The 18,772-nt window shown below is 45.1% G+C and overlaps 1 protein-coding gene and 1 long non-coding RNA gene across 3 annotated transcripts; one reads left to right on the plus strand and one right to left on the minus strand.

The window, feature by feature from the left end:
- Window positions 1-2,399: 2,399 nt before the first annotated feature.
- LOC136310431 (uncharacterized) lies at window positions 2,400-5,062 on the minus strand. The gene is made up of 3 exons (XR_010726564.1): window positions 4,555-5,062; window positions 3,972-4,107; window positions 2,400-3,857 (listed from the first exon to the last, which is right to left on the minus strand). It is a non-coding gene; the product is annotated as an uncharacterized lncRNA (long non-coding RNA).
- Window positions 5,063-5,258: 196 nt separating this feature from the next.
- Window positions 5,259-18,348, plus strand: H2AZ2 (H2A.Z variant histone 2). 2 transcript variants are annotated; one of them, XM_066239896.1, is made up of 5 exons: window positions 5,259-5,384; window positions 11,311-11,388; window positions 14,210-14,323; window positions 16,873-17,002; window positions 18,023-18,348. In XM_066239896.1, the coding sequence occupies exons 1-5, from the start codon at window positions 5,382-5,384 to the stop codon at window positions 18,082-18,084; spliced, it is 387 nt and encodes a 128-aa protein (XP_066095993.1). In that variant the 5' UTR covers window positions 5,259-5,381; the 3' UTR covers window positions 18,085-18,348. The 2 variants fall into 2 exon arrangements, with proteins under 2 accessions (XP_066095993.1, XP_066095994.1); XM_066239897.1 differs by lacking the exon at window positions 14,210-14,323.
- Window positions 18,349-18,772: the final 424 nt, after the last annotated feature.

Below are 18,772 nucleotides of genomic sequence, written 5' to 3' on the forward strand. Positions count from 1 at the left end.
TCTAGTGGTAAAACAAACTCTTGGGCTTCTGGAGTTTAGAGAAAAATGTCTTTATTTCATGAATTCTTATAAATGGAGAACTAGCTGTTTATGCTTCATAGATCTGTTTGTTTTTTTTAACTTTTTATTTATTTATTTATTTTACAGAGACAGAGAGTGAGTCAGAGAGAGGGATATACAGGGACAGACAGGAATGGAGAGAGATGAGAAGCATCAATCATTAGGTTTTCATTGTGCGTTGCAACACCTTAGTTGTTCATTGATTGCTTTCTCATATGTGCCTTGACTGCAGGCCTTCAGCAGACCAAGTAACCCCTTGCTGGAGCCAGCGACCTTGGGTCCAAGCTGGTGAGCTTTTCCTCAAACCAGATGAGCCCGTACTCAAGCTGGCGACCTCGGGGTCTCGAACCCGGGTCCTCTGCATCCCAGTCCAACGCTCTATCCACTGCGCCACCACCTGGTCAGGTCATAGATCTGTTTTAGTCTGTATTTCCCTTTCAGGTAAACAACTTGCATTTAAAATTAATGTCACTAAATGAAATAATTCTCTGCTTAGAATTCATTCAACTAGGTACAGAGATCCAGGTGCCCTTCACTTTTGTGTTATGAAACTATTGTTCAGTTTAAAAATAAAAGAAGTGGTTTTTGTGATACATTATATGATCTACAATGAGTTCTCTTTGTATTAAAAAAAAAAAATCCTGGCCCTGGCCGGTTGGCTCAGCGGTAGAGCGTCGGCCTGGCGTGCAGGAGTCCCGGGTTCAATTTTCGGTCAGGGCACACAGGAGAAGCGCCCATCTGCTTCTCCACCCCTCCCCCTCTCCTTCTTTTCTCTCTCTTCCCCTCCCGCAGCCAAGGCTCCATTGGAGCAAAGATGGCCCGGGCGCTGGGGATGGCTCTGTGGCCTCTGCCTCAGGCGCTAGATGGCTCTGGATGCAACAGAGCGATGCCTCAGAGGGGCAGAACATCGCCCCCTAGTGGGCATGCCGGGTGGATCCCAGTCGGGCGCATGCGGGAGTCTGTCTGACTGCCTCCCCGTTTCCAGCTTCGGAAAAATGAAAAAAAAAAAAAAATCCGCCTGACCTGTGGTGGTGCAGTGGGATAAAACATCAACCTGGAATGATGAGTTTGCCGGTTCAAAACCCTGGGCTTGCCCGGTCAAGGCACATATGGGAGTTGATGCTTGCTGCTCCTCCCTCTTTCTCTCTCTCTCTCTCTCTGTCCCTCTCTCTCTTCTCTGAAAATTGAATAAAGTCTTAAAAAAAAAAATCCCTGACCCTACCTTCATCTAGCTACTGACCCTGGAGCTTTAGCTTAGAATTCAGAAAGAGCCTTTCTGAATATATAGTGCCCCCTGTAATGCATAGTTCAGGACATAAAGGCAGGGTACCCACCTTTAGTATAAATAACAAAAAGAAAAAGCATGCTAGGATCTCAGGAAGAATGGCTGAAAACAGTCTTCTGAGGGAAGGAGGGCTGGTGTCAGCAACATGGAATGTTCTCATCTTAGCAGCTGCCAATTTTCCAGCAGGGAAAGCCCAGCTGGCGACATCACTCAGGCAAGTGAGTCATCTGGCCAGGAGGACCTCTGACCCACCCCTTTTCTGGTGGGGACTGAGCTCTCTTTTGGAAACAACTGCTGAACTCTCCCAGAACTTTCTCAGCTCAAGGTTTCTCTTTTGACTTAGGACAGAAAGTATGCAGGAGATTCTTGGAGTTTTTGTTGCAATGTTTCTACACTGTAACTATCACTTAGTCTTTGAAGGCTTCTGAGGAAGCACTTGAGCATGTTGATTCATTTCCTGCCAAGCTGTTTTCTATGTAAATGAATAAAAGAAAGCAAATTCTCTTTAAAGAGAAATTCCAGCACCATCTGTCTAAAAGACTGTGCTTTCCTCCACTGAATTTTCTTGACATCTTTGTTAAATACCAAATGACCATAGGACTCTATATTTATTCCATTGGTCTACTCTACGGCTATACTATTGCCAGTACACCATCTTGATTACTGCAACTTTGTAGTTAGTTTTGAAATCAAGAAGTGTGCATCCTCCAACTTCATTATTTTTCAAGATAATTTTGGCTATTCTGGTTCTCTAACATTTCTGTATGAATTTTAGGATAGTATTATCCATTTCTACAAAGAAGAAAGCTGGGATTCTCTTAGATCTTAAGTTTTCTCAACGTTTGGTAGTTTTAAGAGTGTAAGTCTTGTGCACCTTTTTGTGAAATTCATCCCCAAGTATTTTATTCTTTCAGATGCTACTTTAATTGGAAGTGCTTTATACTTTTACATTTTCATACATGTGAATATACTGCTCACTCGAAAGTTGACTAATTGCAGTGAAAAGCCATTGTCATAGGTCAGGTTTCCCAGGAAACAGACTTGAACACGGAAATTTGCCTTCAAGTTTATTGTGGTGTGCTCTTGGCAACATCACAGAAAATAAAGGAAGCAGGACTAGGTGGAGGAAGTTGAACTGTGATGCAGTATTAATCACACAGGGAAATGCAGAGCTGAAATGGCCCTTCAGAGTTGTCCCAAATTAAGGCAAAAGATCCACCAGTCATTGGAGGTACACTGTCCCCTGAGAAGGGGTGTAACTGTGGGCAATGCAGCTCCTTTCGGCCAAATATAATTTGTGGGAAGAGACTACTGATCAGAGGTCAGTCAAAACTCAGGAGCTGAGGAATGAACATGCCTGGGTCTCTGGAGCTGTGCACTGTGGCTTACACGACACCAGTTGTTCTCAGATTTTAGTGCACACCAAAATCTACTCAAGGGTCCCACCTCGTTTCTGATTCAGTAGGTGTGGGTCTGGAGTCAGAATCTGCACTTCTAGCAAGTTCTAAGTGATACTGATGGTGCTGGTCTAGGGATTACACACTGAAAACCATTAGATTATATCTTACTGGGTTAAGTTAGCAAAGTTGAATAATTTGTTAATGTTTGGTAGTTTATCATCATAAATGCTAAAAGCCTAAAAATCTCTAGTTAGATGGGTGCTCCTTATGAACTCATACTACCTTCTTTGAAAGCCTAGCTCACTGCAAACTAGACTTTCCTTCCTAACACACTTTGTTAACAGGCAGTTTGTTTACAGAGGACAGGAAAATTCCATCCCTTTTTCTTCAGTCTGTAAGCCTCAATAATTCTCCCATCTCTAAACGGGATAAACAAATCATTAAAGGGACTGTTCTATGATGAGAGCCAGTTTATTTCATCCTAACTCCATTTTCATCAAAATGTCAATCAGTGACAGGACAGCTGAGGGGCAGACCGTGAAGACAAGATGAATGTCCTGCAAAGAATCTGACACTTATGGGATGTTTAGGACGTGCTTGGCACAGAGCTAAGTACTTCCTCATACATTACTGAATTCGGCTCACTGGCACCTGTACAATAGGGGTCCTTATCTTCAGTTTTACAGATGACAACACAGGCTCCACGATAGGAAGCACCTCGCCCGGGTCAAACAACTACATAGTAAGTGAAGGAGTCTGGATACAAAGTCCAGCCTTTCCGGAGACCAACCGAGTGGCTTAAAAAAAAGACAAGTGTTGCGTTTTCGGGGTACTTGATGCTGCGCCAAGCAAAGCCGTCGTGGCCTTCGGGAAGTGATGTAACTCAGCGCAGTCAGAGCCCACGGCCGCGGGGCGCACTGGGGCCAAGGGGCTGCCATCCACGCGTGGGACGTCAGCGGAAGACCATCTGGAGAGGGCCAAGTCTTTGCTGACACCTGACGGACGATGAAAAGCCGGCCAGCAAGCCCTGACGGGGTAGCTCAGCTGTTTGAAGTGTCCTCCCACACGCCAAGCTTGCGGGTTCGATCCCGGGTCAGGGTGCACACAAGAACCTACCGTGAGTGCACGAATAGCTGGAACAAGTCGTTTCTCTTCCCCCACCAACCATCCCCGCCCTCTCTTTTCTGTCCTTTTAAAATAAGTAAAAAAAATTAAAATAGCCTGACCTGTGGTGGCGCAGGGGAGAAAGCGTAGACCTGGAATGCTGAGGTTGCTGGTTCGAAACCCTGGGCTTGCCTGGTCAAGGCACATATGGGAGTTGATGCTTCCTGCTCCTCCCCACCTTCTCTCTGTCTCTCTCTCCTCTCTAAAATGAATAAAAAGAAATTAAAAAATAAAGTTAGCCAGCAAGTAGCTGGGATGGGGGCTGTTTCCAGCACAGGCAAAAGCAAGAGCAACAACACACACACACACACACACACACACGCACACGCACACGCACACGCACGCGCGATGCGAGGCCTTGGGCTTTGCCCAAAGTCGATGGGACGAAGGGAAATAAACGTAGTGGATTTGTATTCAGAAGAGTGGGGGGCGCGGAGGAGGAAGGGGGGAGGGCGTTGGTTTAGGGGCTGTTGATCCCGGAGGGAAAGGGCAAAGGCCGGCCGAGCGCGGAGCTGGGGGCCAGGGCACGTGGTCGGAGGGAGGGCCCGGTCCAACGACAGCGGCCACCCCGCCTGGCCCAGGCCCTGGCGGTGTCAAGTCCTTCTCCCCTCGGGGCCCGTGCGTGGCTGTCCCCGCAGCGCCCACCTGCTGCCATTTCTGAAATGCCAGCGCGGCCACCGAGAGGCACCGTGGATAATATACGGGCCAATCCCAGGCTGCGGCGGGTGAAACACGGCCCGAGAAACAGGGCTGCCGGGTCTGCCTGCTCGTCCCTCGGCGTCGCAGCGGCCGAAGGTGCTCAGGAGAAAGGCCGCCGGCCCTGGGTCCCCGCCCACCACGACGCGAGTCCCGCGAACACCGACAAGCCCCGGCAGTTCCAAAGCCGGCGGGGAGAAGCGACGCCCACAACCGCTTCCTTCCAGACACTTCTTAAAAGCGGGAGAGACGACGCCGCGAACGCGCGGGAAAAACCTTCAACGCCTTCACTCGCCTCCCATTCGCTAATCCCGCTGTCGTTCCAGACGACCCGCCCCCATTGCTGGCGGGCGATGTTCTTATTGGCTGGCTTCCTCCAGCTCTTCGCCGTCACTGGTCCGTCCCTCCGTTCGTCAGGCTCGGCCGCGGACACAGGTGGAGAGCTGCGCCTGGCCGGGTCCCCGCTCGCACACAGGCGCGTCCGAATTGAGGCTCGAGGCCCCGCCCCCACGTGCCGTGTGCAAAAACAAACAGCCGTTAGGGAGGAGGTGCCGGGGGGCGGGGTCTGGCTAGAAGGAGATGCGCAATTGGGCAGCCGCCTGGGTTCAAACTAGCAAGGCGAGCGGCCATTGGCCAAGGTGACGCGAGGCGGGCCCCGGTTATTGTCCGGTCTTCGGCGGCGTCTGCGGCAGTGGCGGCAGCGGTCGGTGCTGCGGGAGCAGCGGCGGCGGCGGCGGCGGCGGCTCGGCAGGAGCGAGGGCGGAGCGGCCGAGACCATGGTGAGGGCGGCAGCGGGGCGGGCAGGAGGCGGCGGGCGGGCCGAGGCTGAGGGGCCTGAGCGGGCGGCAGCACCTCCGCCGCCGGCGAGCGAGTCGGAGCGCCGAGTCGTGTGCGGCGGGGCCGCGCGGGTCCCGAAGGCGTCCCGGGGCCGTGCAGCGCCGGTGCCCCAGCCCTCCGGCGGGCGCGCGAGACTCAGGTCCGCCCGGCCGGCCCCGCGGGTGCTGTCCGTGGTCACGCGCGTCCTGGCGATACGCTGTCCCCCGGTGTCCCTTTCCCGGCAGCTAAAAATACTGGAGCCGCTGAGTTGCCCTCCAATCCCTTCGATTCTTAAACCCGAGCGGAACTGAGCCTCGTCCGCTACCGGAACGTGCGAGGGTCCCGAGTGGAGTGCAACCCGGCTCTGCCACGGGGATGCTGCCCACCGAGCGCCGAGCCCAGGGCGGTCCGGACTCGGTTCCGGGAGTGACACGTGTATTCGAGCGAATGCACACGCCGAGTCCGGGGGCGCTGCGGAAAGGGGGCCTTTGCGGTGCAGGGTGCATAGTCCCAGAAGTTTGTGGCGCCGCCGAAGTCGGATCGTGTCGGTGTCAGCAGTGCATTCGGACCCTGCAGCCCAGGATTCTAAAGGCTGGGTTTGTGTCTTGCTTCCTTAAAAAGGCAAAGCGAGTAGATAAAGCAAATATGTATGATGGACGAAACGGCTTAAGAGGAGTGGACGCCTGCGGCGTTTTGCAGTGGGTGGCTTGTCATTGATAATAGTTCTCAGTTGATAATGCAGCCGCAGAGAGACACTGATTCGAGTTTTTAGACCAGGCACCAGTTGAGAGGTGGTTGAATGTTCTAAACCAGGGCAGGCAGCTGAAAGAATCCTGTAAGGAATGAGTGAGGATTTGTTGTTGTTCCTTGACCTGACCTCAGAGATCAAAATACTATGCGCTATGGCCAGAAATTTTGCGACTATATGAGGCATCCTGGGAGAAGTCTAGAGAGCCTCTGTTCTCACTGTTAGACTAGTCCACGGGTAGATAGTTATATGAATTAGTTCTTAGACTTCTGCTTCTAGTACCTGCCGTAGCCTTTTTTCTGAATGTATAATTGTTAGAGGTAAATTAACTGACACCTGCACTTAGCAGGTATATTGTTGGGCAGATAAAATGTATTATGCTCACTTTGTTAAAGATGGTACTGCCCACGTGAGGCCGTTGCCCAGGTGATATTAATGTGTGTTGAGAATCCTTGTAGCCTGGGGCTTGGTTTTGGGATTAAGTCTTTCCCACCCTTTTTGATGTGGGGCGGTACAATCCAATCATGCCTCAGAGAAGTGACTTTGTATTAGAGACTTCCCTATTTTGTATATTGGATTAGAGATTGTGAAGCTACAATATAAAATGGGGGCAGAACGAGAGTTTGCCCTCTTGGTTCCTGGGATGATTAGCATGAGAGAGCAGAGGGAGCAGAGCAGAGAGCAGAAAGAGGCCATGTGGCCAGGAGAAGCAGCCAGGAAGCCGGAGTGCTGAGTGAGATGCCAGTTTGTGTAGAGTTTGTATCTGGGATAAGGAAGGAGATGGGGAACTGAGGAGAATAAGGCTGGTGAGCTAGAAACCTTTGATTCTAGGAAACTCGGATAAGTCAGTAGCTTTGTGAGCACTGAATGTGAGTGGGTTTTAGAGCCCAGTGTGTATTTTTACTTGCCCGCCGGGTGCAAGCTAGAATTAAAGACTATGGCCCACCAGTTTGTGGCTCCGTTGTTTCTTTACCGACTGTCCGAATCCAATGCGAATCTGCATGGGCCAGGCTGCTTTGATGGTGGCCCTGGCCATGGATACTGGCCTTACATATACTCGTTTGATTTCTAACTTTAAAAAATTTTAAGGAAAGCATTAAAGAGGGGAAATGCCATTCAGAGCTTACCCCCTACTTCAGAAATAGAGAGCATCAGACTGGGTCACAGAGGAACCAGGTTCAAGACCCCCGAGGTCACCAGCTTGAGCATGGGCTCATCAGCTTGAGCCCAAGGTCCCTGGCTCGAGCAAGGGGTCACTCAGTCTGCTGTAGTCCCCCCCCCCAGGCATATATGAGAATGCAATCAATGAACAACTATGATGCCTCAACGAAGAATTGATGCTTCTCATCCCTCTCCTTTCCTGTCTGTCCCTCTCTTTGTCTGTCTCTCTCTCTCTCTCTCTCTCTCTCACACACACACACACACACACACACACACAAAATAGAGACCCTTAAACAGCTAGCCAATCTTGTAAACTCATTTCTTCTTTTAACTAGTTTTTTCTTTTTTTTTTTCCTTTTTTTTTTTAAATTTTTTTGTTTTTAGATTTTATTTATTCATTTTAGAGAGAAGGTACACAGGGAGAGAGAGAGAAGAGAAGGGGGAGGAGCAGAAAGCATCAACTCCCACATGTGCCTTGACCAGGCAAGCCAGGGGTTTCGAACCAGCGACCTCAGCATTCCAGGTCGATGCTCTACCCACTACGCCACCACAGGTCAGGCCTAACTAGTTTTTTCTACTGTGAAGAAATAATAAATTTAAATGGTAAAATCAGGCAGTCCAAAAGAGAACATTGGTTTCCCCTCTAGTCAGACCCCTAATACTGTATTTCCTCTCCAGAGGCAGTAACTTTCTAACTTACTGTGTGACCTAGAATGTAAGTGTACACACACACTGTAATCCCCCATTTCTACATAAAGGAGCTAGCTCCCTGTACTTATATATCTCTTGTCTTTTCCATGAAGAAATATGTTTTGGTTTTTTTTTCTTTTCTTTTTTTTTTGTGGGTCGTTCTTTATCAGCACACATCTATACCTCATTTGTTGAAATGGCTGAGTAGTATAGTAAGTGCTCACTCAACGGTTGTGGGTAGGTTCTGCGACTTTATAAAGTTATCTGATGTTAAATGTTGAGGCCTTGGCTGGGTGGCTCAGTGGTAAAGTGTCTGACTGACGTGTGGATGTCCCAGGTTCGATTCTTAGTCAGGGCACACAGGAGAAGCGCCCATCTGCTTCTCCATCCTTCCCCCTTTTGCTTCTCTCTCCCTCCCTCCCCCCCTCCCTCCCTCCCTCTCTCTCCCCTCCTCCCCTCCTGCAGACAGGTTGGCCCAGGCGCTGAGGATGGCTCCATGGCCTCTGCCTCAGGCGCTAAAAGAATGGCTCCAGTTGCAACGGAGCAAGGACCCAGATGTGCAGAGCATTCCTGCTAGTGGGCTTGCGGGATGGATTTCGGTGGGTTGGAGCACATGTGGGAGTCTACCTCTGCCTCCCCTCCTCTCACTAAATTAAAAACAAACATAAAAACTGAACAAAAAGGCGTATTCAAAGACTTGCAGTGTTTTATTGAGTTTATGTACCATGTCCTAACAATAAACATTAAGGTATTGCAGAAATATTTCTTTTCTATCAGTGGAAAATAGTATTCGTTTATGTTTGAAAGTATTTAAGTCATTGATTTTAGAGAGAGAAAAGAAACATCGATTTAGTGTTCCACTTTTTAATTGATTTCCTGCATGTGCCTTGACCGGGATAGAACCAGCAACCTTTGTGCTTTGAGATGATGCTCTAACCAACCAAGCTATCCACCCGGTGCTATTGGTTGTTTCTTTTTTTGTTGTTGTTGTTTTCTTTTTAAAAAAAAGATTTTATTTATTAACTTTAGAGAGAGAGGTGGAGAGAAGTATCAACTCATAGTAGTTGCTGCTTGTACATATATGTGCCTTGAGCCAGCAAGCCCAGGGTTTAGAATCAGCGACTTCAGCATTCCAGGTAGATGCTTTATCCACTGCACCTCCCCAGGTCAGGCTATTGGTTGATTCTTTTACGTGCCTTGACCAGGACCAAATCTTGGATTGTTGGCCCTGACCAGGCGGTGGCGCAGTGGATGGAGCGTTGGACTGGGATGCAGAGGACCCAGGTTCGAGACCCTGAGATCGCCAACTTGAGCTCAGGCTCATCTGGTTTAAGCATAGCTCACCAGCTTGGACCCAAGGTTACTGGCTCGAGTGAGGGGTCCTCGGTCTGCTGAAGGCCTGTGGTCAAGGCACATATGAGAAAGCAATCAATGAACAACTAAGGTGTCGCAGCAAAAAGATGATGATTGATGCTTCTCATCTCTCTCTCTCTGTTCCTGTCTGTCTGTCCCTGTCTATCCCTCTCTCTGTCCCTGTAAAAAAAAAAAAGATCTTGGAGTGTTGGTATGATGTTCTAACCAACTGAGCTACCTGGCCACAGCTGCAAGCCTTTTTTTTTTTTTTTTAATTGTAAAATATACATGACATAAAACTTACATTTGTAAGTATTCAGTGTAGTGGCACTAAGTACATTAACCTTGTACATCCATCACTGCCAGTCATCTCCAAAACATTTTCATCTTCTCAAACTGGGTCTCTCCATCTGCCCCTCTCCAAGTCTCTGCCACCACCATCTGCTTTCTGTCCCTGTGATTTTGACTGGGGACCTCATATAAGTGGAAGTATACAACATTTGTCCTGTGACTGGCTTGTTTCATTCAGCATAATGTCTTTCAGGTTCATTTCTATTGTAGCCTAGGTGAGAATTTCCTTCCTTTTTACAGCTGAATACTATTTTGTATGTATGGACTGCATTTTTTAAATTTATCTGTCGGTGGACCTTGAGCTGTTTTCATCTTTTGGCTATTGAGAATAATGCTGCTATGAACAGCGCTGTACTGATACCTGTTCCAGTCCCTGCTTCAATTCTTTTGGTATATATACCGAGAAGTGCATTTTCTGGATAATATGGTAATTCTGTGTTTACTTTTTTTTAAGTTTTTTTTTACATGCTTCTTTTCTTTGTAGAAGAGTTAAGTTCTGAATATTTCTGTGTAAATTATATATTGACATTTAAAAAAGTTATTTCCAACATTTCTAGCATAAAAGTTACATGGATTTGCCTGACCTGTGATGGAGCAGTTAGAAACCCTGGGCTTGCTGGGTCAAAGCACGTGCAAGAAGCAACTGCTGTTGAGTTGATACTTCCCACCCCAGCCCCCATCTCTCTCTCTCTCTCTTTCTCTCTCCTTTCTCTCACTCTTTTTCCTTTCTTTAAAATCAATAAATATTTTTTTAAAATGCAACCAGGAGGTTCACTGTGTATAGAGCATCGGACTGGTACACGGAGGACCCACATAGGAAACCTCAAGGTTTCTGGCTTGATAGCCCCCCCTCACCCAGTCAAGGCACACATGAGAAAGCAATCAGTGAACGACTAAAGTGCTGCAACGAAGAATTTTATTTATTTTTTATGGAGACAGAGTCATCAATCATCAGTTTTCTTTGCAAGACCTGAGTTGTTCATTGATTGCTTTCTCATATGTGCCTTGACCGTGAGGCTTCAGCAGACTGAGTAACCCCTTGCTTGAGCCAGCAACCTTGGGTCCAAGCTGGTGAACTTTGCTCAAACCAGATGAGCCCGCGCTCAAGCTGGTGACCTTGGGGTCTCGAACCTGGGTCCTCCGCATCCCAGTCCAACACTCTATCCACTGCACCACCGCCTGGTCAGGCCTGCAGTGGAGAATTGATGCTTCTCATCTCTCTCCCTTCCTGTCTGTCTGTCCCTATCTGTCCCTCTCTCTGACTCTGTCTCTTAAAAAAAAAAACTTAAAAAAAATAAAAAGTTACATTGACTTCATGAAGATTCTTCAGCCTGAAACTTGAAAACTGTTCAAATTTTTAGCAATTTAATTTTAAATAAGTAAGGTTTGATTTCATTTTTTATATAAATTAATAAATGGTAATATAACACATGTATGTTGTGTGTATATTCACATTATTTATATAAAATTGAGGGAGTCAATCACCTAGATTTTTTTTTTAGATTTTTTAACTAAAGTAAAACTAGAAAAAAAAATTTCTGAATATTTTTCAAATAGCATCTTTATCTGAAGCCTTTTTCATGTAGGCTGGAGGCAAAGCTGGCAAAGACAGTGGGAAGGCCAAGGCTAAAGCAGTGTCTCGCTCACAGAGAGCTGGGCTACAGGTAATGTATCCATAATGTAGTTCATTATTAAATTATTTCCTTCACTGTTGTAATTTCATGACCCATAGATGTTTCATTAGTTACAAAAATGTACTGCTGACCTTTAATAATGAGATTAACTGGTCAAAATTTAAATACTAAAACAATTATCTTTTTTATATATAAAGCAATTATCTTTTAATTTGTATTGTCTTCTTTCAAATGAGAACAAGTTATGAAAAAGTTTTAAATGAATTGGGTCATTTTGTTCTCTTAAAATCTATTATTTCTAGATTATAATTGTGTTCTTGATTCTTTTATAAATTGTATCACTGAAAGGAGCCTGCTGTGGTTTTCTTCTGAGGAAGGTGTTTTTAGTGGTGCACTAACTTTCAGGATGAGACAGAATTTTTGGTAGAATAACTAATTATCCATTAGTTCTCTGATTATTTCCCCAATAGCTTAGTTTTAGACTGATACACTTGAAACTATATATTTTCAAACTTTATCTGATTGAATAATTGTACCTTTAATCCACAAACAAATATTTCTGAATGAGTAAGAATTGTCCTTTCTATATAAGAGACATTTATAAACAGGAAAGTTTGAAGGCCAGACTCTAAGGTTTGGATTTTATCCTCTTGGGGCAGTGGTGAGCCACTGACAGTTTTTGAGCAAGAGGCTGTCGTGAGCTAACTGGTCCTGAAGGAAGGGGGACAGAAACTTACACTTGATGGATACATTCTGTATTTTTAGAATTTATTTGAAGTGGGAGATGGGAGACAGATGGAGGCTATTGCAATAGTTGTAAGAGTAAGGTGATACATATTTGAATTAAAGGGGGACAGATAGGAGTAGGAGTCGTGTATGTGCTCCCAGGAAGTAAGAGGACAGGTACAGTGTGAGAGGAAAGTCAGAGGTTTCTGTAAGGGTTGGAACTAAGGGACACAGGAGTTTGTGGTAGGAGCAGGTTATGAGATTTAAGAATTTAAGTGGAGTCATTTTGAAGTTCCATCAAAACAGCCATGTGAAAATGTCCATAAGTTGTAGATTTGAGTCCAGCTTTCCAAGAAAGGTGATCAGAAGTGTTACAATTTAAAATAATTTCTGGCCCTGGCCGGTTGGCTCAGTGGTAGAGTGTTGGCCTGGCATGCAGGAGTCCCGGGTTTGATTCCCAGCCAGGGCATACAGGAGAAGCGCCCATCTGCTTCTCCACCCCTCCCCCTCTTCTTCCTGTCTGTCTCTCTCTTCCCCTCCCGCAGCCAAGGCTCCATTGGAGCAAAGTTGGCCCGGGCGCTGAAGATGGCTCTGTGGCCTCTGCCTCAGGTGCTAGAATGGCTCTGGTTGCAACAGAGCAACGCCCAGATGGACAGAGCATCGCTCCATGGTGGGCATGCCGGGTAGATCTTGGTGGAGCGCATGCGGGAGTCTGTCTGACTGCCTCCCCCCACCTCACCACCCGCTTCTCACTTTAGAAAAATATAATAAATAAATAATCATTTCTGTAAAATTGATAGTTCATGCTATGAATGAGTTTCCAAATAGAACATGAGAAAGGAACACAAGGACACTGGTGGACCCCCGAGAAACACACAGAAAAAACAGGAGTGAGTAGTCATAGTTCAGAGGAAGTATTAGAACTCTCTGTAATCTGCAACTGAAGAAATGGTTTTTTAGGTCCTACTATGTGTTTTGGGGAGTAAGAAATATATCCTGCTCTTAGCAAGCTCAGAATTACTTAGGGAAGGAATGTAAACCCTCTCCTCCCTACTCCACTCCCCACCCCCAAAATTATGCCTTTTCTCTTTAAGGATGCCATCTAGAGGTTGCTAATACATTTGGTCATTAAACTGTCACCTCTGGCCCTGGCTGGATAGCTTAGTTGGTTAGAGCATCGTCCTACAGCACAGAGGTTGCCAGTTTGATCCCCTGTCTGGGCACATACAGGACTCTCCCACTCTCTCCCTTCCCCTCCCTAAAATCAATAAAATAAACATTTAAAAGAAAACTTTAAAAAATGTCACTTCTGGCCTTTAAGAGCAGCACTAATCAGAAGCCACGTTTGGGAGAAAATGGGTGACCAGAAGGGAAGGATTTCAGGATTTACTTTTACGTTTTGCTTTGGAAAGGAGGTCTTGGCCGTAACTGGACACAGTCGCCAGAGACACATGGAGAAGTAAGTGTGTGGAAGGAAAGGGTCCTGTGGAGAGGAAGAAATTGGAGCTGTTGAAATGGTGGGGCCAGAAATAGGGTGAGGAGGGTCCATAAGAAGTCGGTAGGGGATAGCACAGATCAGAGGGATTAGGGTATTTTGGAAACGAGAAAGTACCCATTCTCAGAAAGTAGAGTCACAATGAGAGAATGTGTTGGTTTTTTTCTCAGGCAGCTTTTGACTGAGGAAAGAGAAAATGGAATTGGGGCTGAAGGCAAGTGTTGGCGTTTCAGAGTCACACGAGGCTATTGTATGAAGGACTTCACCAGATGACGTATACAGTTAGAGGCCACATGGAACGTGCACTTGACTGCACAGCAGAGTTTCTCTTCATTTCATGACGACACTCTATAGTATGCAGAAACTAACTGTAAAAACCTGTGTTGGTTCATGTTCTTTAAACTTTTATTCCCTCCTCAGAATGGTAAAAGCGGGCATAGAGATTTAGGGCTGATTACTAGGACACAACACACAGGCCTTAGGAGCTGCTAATTGCCCAATAGGTTTGGCTTCTAATATAGGTGACCAAATTTTTTCACTATGCTTTACTCATTATTTGCCTTTGATGACGCTCAGTGGTGCGATGTTAAGACTCTTCAGTGCCTCCCATTCAGATGGTGTCTCTTTCAGTTTCCCGTGGGCCGCATCCACAGACATTTGAAGACTCGCACCACCAGCCACGGAAGGGTCGGGGCCACCGCAGCCGTGTACAGTGCTGCAATCCTGGAGTACCTCACTGCTGAGGTGTGTGGTGTGTTAGACATGGAAGTCCAAAAGTCCCAAACTAGAAACAGCTGGAACTATGGAATAAGGGTTTGAAACATAAAAGATACGTCTGCTCATTGGTCTCTTTAATAGCAATTTTAGATGTCTTTTTATTTTTATTTTTTTTTATTGTTTTTAACAGAGACAGAGAGAGTCAGAGAGAGGGATAGATAGGGACAGACAGACCTTTTTTTTTTTTTTTTTTTACAGAGAGAGGGACAGATAGGGACAGACAGACAGGAAGGGAGAGAGATGGAGAGATGAGAAACATCAATTCTTCGTGGTGGTTCCTTAGTTTATTGGTTATTGATTGATTTCTCATATGTGCCTTGACCAGGGGGCTACAGCAGACTGAGTGATCTCCTGCTCGAGCCAGCGACCTTGGGCTCAAGCTGGTGACCTCGGGGTCTCGAACCTGGGTCCTCCACATCCCAGTCTGACGCTCTATCCACTGCGCCACCGCCTGGTCAGGCTATTTTTAAGATTTTATTAATTGACTGGTTACTTGGGTGAGAGTCCTTAATTACTGGACCACCACTTCCTCCATCCTGGCCCCTCCTAAGGGAAACATGGGTAGCCACGAAACTCGGAGAGTTATATTTCAAGCAAGTCACGTGTACAGGTAGCCCACCTAGTACAAACAGAAGGAAGGTCTTTACTTGAGACGGATTTAGGTTTCACCTACTTAAAATGATCTTTGCTATCATTTCATTAACCTGAACAGGTCATTGTGTCTCGCTGAAGATTTGAAGTTGAATTACCAGTGGTTTCAGCTTTGCTGTGTCCTGCACTAGGTGTTTCATTGGCAGTGTGGTTGGTACTAGTTGAGAACCTCTTTTCCCTCCAGGGAAGTTGGTGGGACTTCCTAGAAGGTCCAGCTCACCAGCTGCTTTTATCCGCTTTAGGAAGTAGCCCTGGCTGGGTGGCTCCATTGCTTGGAGTACTGGCCCAAAGCACAGAGGTTGCTGGTTTTATCCCCAGTCAGGGCACATACAGGATAGATGTCCCCCTCACCCCTCTTTCTGGCTAAAATCAATAAATAAAAAAATTTTTTTAATTAAAAAACTAAAGTGAAACAACTATGAGCTGAGACTTCTCACTGAACACCCCCCCCCCATGCACGTAAGATCAATAAATAGTTTGTGGGGTTTTTAAAGCATTTTTAAGGTCAGCTAGGACTTTGAAATTCCTCTAGTTGAAAATTTCCATTATAGAATAAAGGGCTTCTAGCTTATTGCATACAGATGATAGGACCCAGTGATGTTAACTCCAAAAGAGAAATTTTATTTTAATTCTTATTTATTGATTTTAGTGAGATAGGAAGGCAGAGAAGCAGAAACATAGACCTGTTCCTGTATGTGCCCTGACCAGGGATCAAACTAGCAACCTATCAGGGTAGTGCTCTAACTATCTGGCCAGGGCAAGAAATTTTTAAATTATATTTTATCCCCCCAAAAATTATATTTATATTTTATCTTTCCTACAAGTGCTAAGAAATCCCAGCCATTAAGGGCTATACAAAAATAGAGTACGTGGATATATTAAAAAAAATTTTTGGCCTGACTTGTGGTGGTGCAGTGGATCAAGCGTCGACCTGGAATGCTGAGGTTGCTGGTTCAAAATCTTGGGCTTGCCCAGTCAAGGCACATATGGGAGTTGATGCTTTCTGTTCATCAAGATAGATGCTTCCCCCCCCATCTATCTCTCTGTCTCTCTTCTCTAAAATGAATAAAAATAATTTTAAAAAGTTTTTTTTGGCCTTGGCTGGTATAGAGTGTCAATCAGGTTTGATTCCTGGTCAGGGCACACAGAAGTGCCCATCTGCTTCTCCCCGCCTTTTCCTCTTCCTCTACCCCTTCCACTACCCGTGGCTCGATTGGTTTGAGCATGGACCCAGGTGCTGAGGAGGGCTCAGTACTACATCATCTGCCCCAGACAGGGGTTGCCGGGTGGATCCTTATCAGGGCACATGTGGGATTCTGCCTATTTTCCCTCCTTCTCACCAAAAAAATTAAAATATAATATTTTTTTTTCTAGATGTTCACATTTAGAATCTTGGTTAAGGAAGTAAATTGTCTCTTGGCCTTTCTATAGAAGTCACTTTTGCTCAAGTTTCTAGCACATAAAATATTAAAAGGCCAAATGAAGTAATGAGAGCTTTATAAAAGCATTATAAAAATAGGAATGAAAGAATGAATTTTGGAATTTATGGACATTCTTATGACTTTTCCATGAATGGCAAGGGTACTTAAAAAGAAACTGTTCTCGGGAATCTGTTTGTTTTGTAATATATTGGATGGAACTTGTTTGTATATTTATATTCCTGTTCAATGCCATGACCATTTTTGGAGGAGTGTTAATATCTCAAAATTCATTGAAATATGAAAAAGAAATGTACTGTTGGTTTCTATGTATTTTTGTGTTTTATGTACCGATGCATTGACTGCAATTACACACTGACTCCTTAAACTCTTCACACACACACACACACACACACACGTTTGATGTGCTGTCTCTGTGCCCCGCAGGTGCTGGAGCTGGCAGGTAATGCTTCCAAAGATCTCAAAGTCAAGCGCATCACGCCCCGTCACTTGCAGCTTGCGATCCGTGGGGATGAAGAGTTGGACTCTCTTATCAAGGCTACCATAGCTGGGGGTGGTATGTATTATGACTTCTTCAGCTAGATGGTTATTGGCCTTGCTAACTAATAGATAATTCAGGTCATCAATCCAGTGCATTTCATCAGCCAATGAGAAAACTTAAAACTTAAATTCTGTAATTTAAGTTTTATTAAAATTTTAGGCTTCTTCTCATATCTGAATACTTTCCCATCTACAAGGGTACTTTTACTTGAGCAAGTCCTTTATCTAAATTTCATATATGATATTTAAAACCTGGTGTTTAAAATATTTCCCATGCTTGTTAAATTATATTTGAAAAATGATTTTGAGACGTTGCTTAATGTGATGCTCTTGAAAATCAGGGCTGAGATAATTGGATGCGTGGAGATCCGGGAAGGTGAGATGTACATTGGTGTCACTTAATCATTTTTGGGTCACCTTTGGAGAAGAACCTCTTGAAAGCTGTGGTTGCTTTTCTCCCAAAAAGCACATAAAATCACATCATTTTACATACAGTTTTAGAGGGGTTCCCAGATCCTAAAGTGGGGCTTGCCTTGGTGTAAACAGAATCAGATATGAGAGGACATGTAAGTAAATTTCATTCTTTGTATAATTGTTCTTTTTGGCTTGAGGCACTGAAGTGGTCAGGTAGCCAGATTGACATTCTCTTTTCTTTTTTTTTTTTTTTTTTTTACAGAGACAGAGAGAGGGATAGATAGGGACAGACAGACAGGAATGGAGAGATGAGAAGCATCAATCATTAGTTTTTTCGTTGCGCGTTGCAACACCTTAATTGTTCATTGGCTGCTTTCTCATACATGCCTTGGCCGTGGGCCTTCAGCAGACCGAGTAACCCCTTTCTCAAGCCAGTGACCTTGGGCTCAAGCTGGTGAGCTTTTGCTCAAACCAGATGAGCCCTCGCTCAAGCTGGTGACCTCGGGGTCTCGAACCTGGGTCTTCCACATCCCAGTCCGATGCTCTAATTCACTGCGCCACCGCCCGGTCAGGCCAGATTAATGTTCTTTTTAATAATGCATTTCTTTTTATTTCATTCTAGGTGTGATCCCTCACATCCACAAGTCTCTGATTGGAAAGAAGGGACAGCAGAAAACTGCTTAGAGAGTTGTTTTAAACCAATCTTCTTCCTCCCCGTCATTGTACTGTAACTAGGACAGAAGAAAGAATGGGGATATGTGGAATTTTAAAAAGTTAAATGGAAAAGCATAATTACTGTAGACATGGTAAAAGAAACATTTGTATGTTCTTAGACTCGAAGTTTGATAAAACTACCTTTTCACGTGGCAACAGTTATGTGTTGATTGGCTGGATTTCTCCCATGTGTTTTATACAAAAATGGCATTGATAAACCATTTTTTACAAAAATATTGGCTCAAAACTGTTCTGTTTGTGATATATTGGAAATATTTGAATCTTTTAAATTTTTAAATTGGCTTTATATATAGATATATAGATATACATATATAAAGGCTTGCTATATTACAAAGGCCTACTCTAACAACTTTAACATGTAAAATTGTTTTAAAGTAATCGAGACCACCTCAGAGAAGATTTTTAAAGAAATAAGGAGGCCTGGAAGAGTCAGGTATATTTGGAAAAGTTTAGTGTAGGGCACAGCATGAATGACATCTTGAGAGGATTACATACTTTGTACTTCTTTTTCATTGATTGATTTTAGAGAGGGAGGTAGAGACGGAGAGGGAAGCATTTATTTGTGTCTCCTTTTTTTGAGGGAGGGGAGAGCTGCATCAACTCATTGTTCCACTTGGTTGTTCCATTTCTGGCTGTG

This window comes from Saccopteryx bilineata, chromosome 7 (assembly GCF_036850765.1).
Source record: "Saccopteryx bilineata isolate mSacBil1 chromosome 7, mSacBil1_pri_phased_curated, whole genome shotgun sequence".
NCBI classification, from domain to species: domain Eukaryota; kingdom Metazoa; phylum Chordata; class Mammalia; order Chiroptera; family Emballonuridae; genus Saccopteryx; species Saccopteryx bilineata.